Genomic DNA, 8,698 nt, shown 5'->3' on the forward strand with positions numbered 1-8,698 from the left:
TGTAATTATAATCATTATTTTGTAGGTTGTAAAGCGAGTATTTAAATTTTGCTGGCTTAAATAAGTAGTCGGAACATACTAGCCTGATCAACAAACATTATTTTGATATCTGGCATTCTTGAAAAGAGATTATACAATAAAAAGACAATCAAAATCAATAGGTTTTTCCAACCAAACACTTATTTTGCATTGCATAGCAAACATCAATACTACATAGTACATATCGTACACCTTCAGCTATTCATGAAGCTTTCATCCCGGATTGAAATTTTGAAGCTAGTACGCCATAAACTGCAAATTTCGTGCTACATATCAGATTACATATATTAATGGAAATGGAGAAGAATTAGACAACGAGTTTTTGTAGTAGATTAAATGAACTGGAAATCTAGCTATGTAGCCATTCAAGTACACAAATGTGCATAGCTGTAAGCATTTTTTCATGAGGTTTAAACTTCAAACATTAGACATCATTGAAAAAAAGAAAATCTCTAAACAGAGAACATGCACCAGCATCTAAACAATTTCTTTAACAACAAGAAAAATAGTAATCATCTTTTTCGATAAAGAACTATTATTAGTGAAGGCACAAATTAAAGAAACAGAAGGAAAGTAACTATTAGTAAACACTATGAAGCTCCAAAGGGTGAAGTTATTGGAATTACGTACCTACTAGCCTTTGAACCACATATGGCACTTGGCCATGTTCACTTCCACCATTAGAAGTATATAGTCTGTGAGTCTGTTCAAGAATCTCAGGTAAGCAATTCTCCATGGTTGCCAAAGTAGTATTGGCCCTAATAGGCCCCAAAAGCCTGTGAAGAATCCTAGGCCCAAGCTCATATATAATGCTCCATAGAATATTGAATCTTCAACTTCACCATCAACTGCTTCTCCTTCAGGCGTCCCTATTGGCTTATCTCCAGGACAACTTTTGTTAAGTTGTTGACCACAAAGATTCGTATTTCCTTCAAAACTAGAGCCATCAAAGGTTTGCAACTGTCTTCCCCAAGGGATTCTTCCATTGAGATCGTTGTCTGTACCAAACTTTAGAGACAATGAGTTGTCTGTTAAGTCTAACTCCTTCAATTTGGACAAATTTGTGAGATGCCATTCATTGATATCACCCTCCAAGTAATTATCCTGTAGGTGAAGAGACTCCAACTCATGTAGCAACCCAATGCTTTTAGGTATTTCTCCAGTTAACCGATTATTGGAAAGATGTAATGTCCTCAAAGATGTAAAATTTGAAAGATTAGGTATTGGACCTTCTAACGAGTTATCATTAAGGTTAAGGGTGATAAGAGGAGATGAAGAATTTTGAATGGAAGCAGATAGCACAACACTTTCATCAGTGAGATTACAATCAACTAGACTCAACTCTCTCAAGTTTGTTATAAGCTCCCCAATCATTTGTTGCCAGTAACGAGAGGTGCCAAGATTATGCAATGATGTCAGGCCAAGAGTTGTTAAAAAAGAGAGAGAAGATAGCCACTTTGCTCGTTAATTTTAAGATCAAAATTGCCTTCAATTCTAAGAGTATGTAAGATAGGAAGATTCCCAACCCGGAAAGGTATTGGTCCGGAAAGATTAAGTCCTGTAAGACAAAGATATTGCAGTTGTGAGAGGTTTTTAAAGTGATAAGGGATCTCTCCATGAATAGCTACATTATAACTTAGATCTAGATATCGTAAGGCTGTAAGCTTTCCTACTTCAGAAGGGATTTCTCCAAGAAGAGAATTTCCATGGGTGCCCTTGTTAATATGAAAGCCTTGGTTTTACGAAACAATGGTTTAATGGGTGAGTTGAATTCTTCTTTGAAGAATTGCAGCAGTTTATTTATGCTGGAGCTGAGTGAAAATATGTTGTCGGGTCCAATACCATCATGGATTGGAGAAAGTATGCAGCAATTGATAATCTTGAAAATGCGAGGAAATCACCTCTCAGGAAATCTACCCATTCATCTCTGTTATTTGAAGCGTATTCAATTGTTGGATCTTTCAAGGAATAACTTGTCAAAAGGAATTCCAACTTGCTTAAAGAATTTGACTGCAATGTCTGAACAGAGCATCAACTCAAGTGACACTAAGTTTCGTATATATGGGATTAATGAGACTTACATTGAGATTTATGGTGGTTACTCATTGAGAGGTTATAAGCTTGGCATAACATGGATGTGGAAAGGTGTGGAACGGGGGTTCAAGAATCCAGAGTTAAAGCTCAAAAGCATTGATCTTTCTAGTAACAATTTAACGGGTGAAATACCAAAAGAGGTCGGATATTTGCTTGGGTTAGTTTCTTTGAATATATCAAGAAACAATTTGAGCGGAGAAATTCCTTCTCAGATTGGTAATTTAAGTTCCCTAGAATCACTTGACTTGTCAAGAAATCACATCTCTGGGAGAATTCCTTCTTCTGTTTCTGAAATTGATTATTTGGGAAAATTAGACTTGTCACACAACTCTCTTTCTGGAAGAATCCCATCAGGAAGACATTTTGAAACCTTTGAAGCCTCTAGTTTTGAAGGAAACATTGATCTTTGTGGTGGACAACTTAACAAAACTTGTCCTGGGGATGGAGATCAGACAACAACAGAGCATGGAGAACCACCTGTCAAAGGTGATGATTTTGTTTTCTATGAGGGATTATACATGAGCTTGGGGATTGGATACTTCACTGGATTTTGGGGCTTATTAGGGCCATTACTACTGTGGCGTCGTTGGAGAATTGCTTACATCAGGTTTCTGAACAGATTAACAGACTATGTATATGTATGCTTATGGTGAATGTGGGAATTGTTGCTGATCACTCGAAGGCAAAAAGGTATGTTCTAGATTTTATTTGTCAAGTTCATGGTTTATGTTCTGACTTTGTTTTACATATATCAAGAATTGCTTCACTGATCAAAAAGGGTAATATGAATTTCGAACAGAAAGCTCATGTTAACCGCAAACCAATTGTTAGAAGTTAATAATGCATTGCTTCATCCCAACTTCACAAATTCATTAGTGCTTACTCGAATAATTATTGTCATCCCAACTTAACAAATTCATTAGTGCTTACTCAAATAATTATTGTTTTAACTAGAGTGTTACTTTGAAAGAGTTAAAAAATAATAGTTCATATGGTTGAAATGTTTAATTTTGTTTAATAATTCATTGATGGAATAGTTGTTTGTATTTAAGAGCCGGTGTAACATTTTATTCAGGTGCGTGCTTTAGTATACTGTCTTTAGATGTCTTTATGATGAAAGAGTTAGCAGAAAATTTTCCAATTGAGATTTTTTTTTTGTTTTGTTTAAAAGAAATTGTTTCCTACCTAGCTGCAATGCAACATATGGCACTCTTAATTTATTGAGTCATTTTTTGTCTTCCTTACGAAATTCCCTATTTTGACTCTTAATGATTGAATTAAGATATTGAAAGCTTTTTCTCATAGAAAATTTGGGGAATAGTTATTATTCTCAAATCACATAATATTCTTCAATTTTCACATCTTTTTATGGTGCAGCCATCTACACTTTAAGAGCGATTTCTTGTAACATATTTTAGTTCCTATGTACTGTTTCTGCATATATGACTACCTTGTTCTATGGCCCATGCTTCCCTTATACATGTTGTTACTACATTCTACTCAATGGGCAATGATTACTATAATTTTTTGAAACAGATTCAGTTTGTTTCGATTCCTTAACACCACCAACTCCTGCCATATCCCTCAACTGCAAACACAACTCCCCTATTAACTATACCAAATATGAAGTGCTTGTTGTTACAATATTATCATATACAGGGTCAGAGCTAGGAATTCACTTAGAGGGACCAAGAAAAATAATAATAATTCAAATTTTTACAGTATAAAAAATATAAAAATATTTAATATATATATATATATATATATAATATTTTTTTGAGTTATAAGATTTACTTTATGATTCAATAAAGAAGGAAGGAGAGAGATGATGAATTTTAATATCTTTTACTAACAACAAAATAATAAATTAACAGTTAATATTTGACTAATAAAAAAAACTTTATTTTTTATAAAGAAAAAATATACAACTATATTAAGCACAAACACATTACTATCTAATTAATTTTTTGTTTTATATGAGAATTAATAGATACATTTTTTTCTTCCTAATTATTACAAACATAAACTCTTTCAAATATATTAATTATACATTTATAGAAGAAACAAATAGATGCATTTCTTTTATGCTCTTTACTGTGAAGTTTAAAAATTAGACAATCAATCATTTCATACACAAGTTGATATATTTATTGGTTTATTAATAATTTAAGTCAATCTTATAGGTAAAAAATTATTTAGTAATATTATCAAATATAACTACAACTTAAACTATTTAAATCTGTGGGTATTTCTAGAATAAAATTTTAACTTATGACATTTGTAATTAAAATAGTTAATGGAAATGGAGAAGAATTAGACAACGAGTTTTCGTAGTAGATTAAATGAACTGGAAATCTAGCTATATAGCCATTCAAGTACACAAATGTGCATAGCAGTAAGCATTTTTTCATGAGGTTTAAACTTCAAACATTAGACATATCATTGAAAAAAAAATCTCTAAACAGAGAACATGCACCAGCATCTAAACAATTTCTTTAACAAGAAGCAGAATAGTAATAATCTTTTTCGATAAAGTAACTACTATTAGTGAAGGCACAAATTAAAGAAACAGAAGGAAAGTAACTATTAGTAAACACTATGAAGCTCCAAAGGGTGAAGTTATTGGAATTACGTACCTACTAGCCTTTGAACCACACATATGGCACTTGGCCATGTTCACTTCCACCATTAGAAGTATATAGTCTGTGAGTCTGATCAAGAATCTTTGGTAAGCAATTCTCCATGGTTTCCAAAGTAGTATTGGCCCTAATAAGCCCCAAAAGCCTGTGAAGAATCCTAGGCCCAAGCTCATATATAATGCTCCATAGAATATTGAATCTTCATCTTCACCATCAACTGCTTCTCCTTCAGGCGTCCCTATTGGCTTATCTCCAGGACAACTTTTGTTAAGTTGTTGACCACAAAGATTCGTATTTCCTTCAAAACTAGAGCCATCAAAGGTTTGCAACTGTCTTCCCCAAGGGATTCTTCCATTGAGATCGTTGTTTGATAAGTCTAAGACAGCAAGACGGTCAATTTTGGAAAGAGTAGATGGAATTTTTCCTGAGATATGATTTCTTGATAAGTCAAGAAATTCTAACGAATTTAAATTCCCAATCTCAGAAGGAATTTGTCCATGTAAGTTGTTTCTTGATAAATTCAAAGATACCAATCCAAGTAAATATCCAAGCTCTTTTGGTACTTCACCTGTTAAATCATTACTTGAGAGATCAATGCTCTTTAGAAGATTCTCTGGATTCCAATACATATGATCCTGACCTTTCCACATCAATAACACATTAGAGTCATAAATGAGAGGGGAGATTGATGTAGATGATATTCTTCGCCCCATTACAATTTGACTTGTGATTACTCTGCTTTCCATCATCGCAGTATAGTTCCTTAGACAAGTTGGAATTCCTTTTGACAAGTTATTTCTTGAAAGATCCAAGATATGAATTTGCCTCAAATAACAGAGATGAACAGGAACACTTCCATTAAAGTGGTTTACACGCAAGCTCAAGATTTGTAATTGTTGTAAACTTTGTCCAATCCATGACAGTATTGGACCAGACAACAAATTTTCACTCAAGTCTAGTATATCTAAACGAGTGCAGTTCTTCAAGGTGAATGGTAGGTCTCCAATAAAATTGTTGTGTCTTAAGACCAAAGCTTCCAAATTAACAAGTGTACCCATGGACTGTGGAATCTTGCCTGACAATTTATTATTGCTCAGATCAAGAAATTCTAATGTATTTAGATGTTCCCAACAGTTGGGCAGTTGTCCCATTATTCGATTACTTGATAAGTCCAAAGTGTGTAGTTTGTACTTGCTCTTTTTCCACACAAGAATGTGTTTAAGCCTGAAATCTTATTGTTGGAAAAATCTAATGCATAAGCGTGGGATAAAAAAGCAGGAATTTCACCTTCAAGTTGATTTGAATTTAGAATTATAAGTTTATAGTCATCAGTAAGCTTGATCGGTAAATTCGGAATTGTACCTTTGAGAGTGTTGTAAGACATATTCATCAAACTTATAGACTGTAACTTGTTCCAAAACCAGTCTGGCACAAAGTCATCAATCCCAGCATCAGAGATATCTGGAAAGACCAAGTGACTTTGATTTTGGAGCCAACTTGGGAAACTAGGACCCAACTTGCAAGAAGCTAGTCCCAAATTATATAATTGGAAAGGTGGAACCCATGTAGTACCAAACTTTAGAGACAACGAGTTGTCTGTTAAGTCTAACTCCTCCAATTTGGACAAATTTGTGAGATGCCATTCATTGATATCACCCTCCAAGTAATTATCCTGTAGGTGAAGAGACTCCAACTCATGTAGCAACCCAATGCTTTTAGGTATTTCTCCAGTTAACCGATTATTGGAAAGATGCAATGCCCTCAAAGATGTAAAATTTGAAAGATTAGGTATTGGACCTTCTAACGAGTTATCATTAAGGTTAAGGGTGACAAGAGGAGATGATGAATTTTGAATGGAAGCATATAGCACAACACTTTCATCAGTGAGATTACAATCAACTAGACTCAACTCTCTCAAGTTTGTTATAAGCTCACCGATCATTTGTTGCCAGTAACGAGAGGAGCCAAGATTATGCAATGATGTCAGGTCAAGAGTTGTTAAAAAAGAGAGAGAAGATAGCCACTTTGCATCGTTAATTTTAAGATCAAAATTGCCTTCAAGTCTAAGAGTATGCAAGATAGGAAGATTCCCAACCCGGAAAGGTATTGGTCCGGAAAGATTAAGTCCTCCAAGACAAAGATATTGCAGTTGTGAGAGGTTTTTAAAGTGATGAGGGATCTCTCCATGAATAGCCACATTATAACTTAGATCTAGATATCGTAAGGCTGTAAGCTTCCCTACTTCAGAAGGGATTTCTCCAAGAAGAGAATTTCAACTCAGATCTAGATGTTGTAAGCTTGTAAGCACCCCTACTTCAGAAGGGATTTCTCCACTAAGAGAATTTAGGCTTAGATCTAGATGCTGTAAACTTGTAAGCTTCCCTAGTTGAGAAGGTATTGCTCCATCAAGAGAATTCCATTTAAGATCAAGATACTCCAACTTTGAGAGATTCCCCAATTCATAAGGAATTCTCCCACCAAACCTCGACCATGATAGATCAAGATATTTTAAGTTGGTGAACGAGCCCATAAATTTTGGGATGTAACTCCCTTCAAAATCATTATTGCTAAGATTCAAATATTCAATATTTTGCAAGTCAATCAATGAAGAAATATTGATTAGACCTGACAAACGTTGTGGGTAGTGACCATGAAGATCAAGCATGTAGACGTGACCTGTTTCATTATTGCATTGAAGGCCTTTCCATTTGCAACAATCTCTGTTATTTTCATCATCCCTCCATGTAGAGAGCATGCCAGAGTCATTTACAAGGCCACGTTTGAAGTTGAGGAGGGCTTGTCTCTCACTTTCAATGCATTTCACACGTGAGATCTCCGATGTAGAGTTCAATCCAAGAATGGATATTTCAGTATGCAAAAAGCACACTAACAATGCAAACAAGATTTTGACAAAGTAACCACCCATTAGGATTTTTCAGATATGAATTATGGTTTACCAGTTGTGCTGTATTGAATACAGAGCAGCAAGATTTAAGAAGTTACTATACTTGTACGGCACAATTTCTACGCCCTTTGTTTTCATTCGCTGTTCCAAGTCTAGAAAGCAAGAAAGTTTCAAAAGGTAGAGTTATTTGAATGAAAAGAAAATTAAAGGAAACTCTTGTCGTCAAAATGAGAAAATGGAATAGAGTTGAATATGAGAAACACAATTACTTCTTTATTATATATTTCTTGGTTTTAAATTAATATATCAAGCAGCAATTAGATCTTAGATGTAAAAAGAATATCGAATTCTAATGGAACTTCAATGTTAGCACAGCTTAATTTCTTCGCCCTTTGTCTTCGTTCGCTGTTCCAAGTCAAAGCAAGCAAGAAAGTTTCAAAGGTAGAGTTGTCAAAATGTGAAAATAGGAATAGAGTTGAAAATGTCAGACACAAATACTTCTTTATTATGCATTTCTTCGTTTTAAATTAACAAGCTAGTGGGTTTTAGATTTAAAAGTTCTTGAATTATAATGAAACTTTAATGGATAATATATTCATACTAGTATATTAACTATGTTTAAATACTTTATGAAAAAACTTTCTAATAAGAATACTTATGAGAGGAAAAGGCCATTTTTATAAAGATTTAATAATTAAAAAACACATGCTACAGGGATTAAAAAATAAGATCGCATGAAAGAAAATTTTAAAAGAATATTTGGACTAGTTAGGATTTGAAGAAAAATTTAGTATAAAAACTGAAATTAAATCATTTTATATTCGAGTTAAAATATAACTTCTATTGATTTAAACCTTAAATTTTTTTTTATCAAAATGATACATAAAATAAAAAAAAATTCTAATTTCTTCATAAAAAAAAACCTTCCATCTACTTATATAACACAACAGTGTTAAGTTTATATGTTACTAATCGTATTAGAGAGGACATGACATCTACCACATCAATATCATACCCATTT

The 8,698-nt window shown here is 33.6% G+C and overlaps 3 protein-coding genes across 3 annotated transcripts; 1 reads left to right on the forward strand and 2 right to left on the reverse strand.

The window, feature by feature from the left end:
* The first annotated feature begins 1,745 nt into the window (after positions 1-1,745).
* On the forward strand, positions 1,746-2,786 carry LOC114390001 (receptor-like protein EIX2). Its single transcript, XM_028350693.1, has one exon. The coding sequence runs from the start codon at positions 1,746-1,748 to the stop codon at positions 2,784-2,786; it is 1,041 nt and encodes a 346-aa protein (XP_028206494.1).
* A 1,943-nt stretch (positions 2,787-4,729) lies between these two features.
* LOC114390002 (receptor-like protein EIX2) lies at positions 4,730-6,714 on the reverse strand. The gene is made up of 2 exons (XM_028350694.1): positions 6,135-6,714; positions 4,730-5,847 (listed from the first exon to the last, which is right to left on the reverse strand). Exons 1-2 carry the CDS (start codon positions 6,712-6,714, stop codon positions 4,730-4,732), a joined length of 1,698 nt encoding a protein of 565 aa, XP_028206495.1.
* Positions 6,715-7,029: 315 nt separating this feature from the next.
* On the reverse strand, positions 7,030-7,718 carry LOC114389289 (receptor-like protein EIX1). Its single transcript, XM_028349927.1, has one exon. The coding sequence runs from the start codon at positions 7,696-7,698 to the stop codon at positions 7,045-7,047; it is 654 nt and encodes a 217-aa protein (XP_028205728.1). The 5' UTR covers positions 7,699-7,718; the 3' UTR covers positions 7,030-7,044.
* Positions 7,719-8,698: the final 980 nt, after the last annotated feature.

The sequence above is a fragment of the Glycine soja genome, chromosome 16, assembly GCF_004193775.1.
Source record: "Glycine soja cultivar W05 chromosome 16, ASM419377v2, whole genome shotgun sequence".
NCBI classification, from domain to species: domain Eukaryota; kingdom Viridiplantae; phylum Streptophyta; class Magnoliopsida; order Fabales; family Fabaceae; genus Glycine; species Glycine soja.

Coding starts and splice junctions, on each gene's coding strand:
- LOC114390001 (XM_028350693.1), top strand. CDS start 1,746: ATGGGTGCCCTTGTTAATATGAAAGCCTTGGTTTTACGAAACAATGGT.
- LOC114390002 (XM_028350694.1), bottom strand. CDS start 6,714: ATGATCGGTGAGCTTATAACAAACTTGAGAGAGTTGAGTCTAGTTGAT. Junction 5,848..6,134: donor GTCTTACAACACTCTCAAAG/GTACAATTCCGA, acceptor ATAAATTGTCAG/GCAAGATTCCACAGTCCATG.
- LOC114389289 (XM_028349927.1), bottom strand. CDS start 7,698: ATGGGTGGTTACTTTGTCAAAATCTTGTTTGCATTGTTAGTGTGCTTT.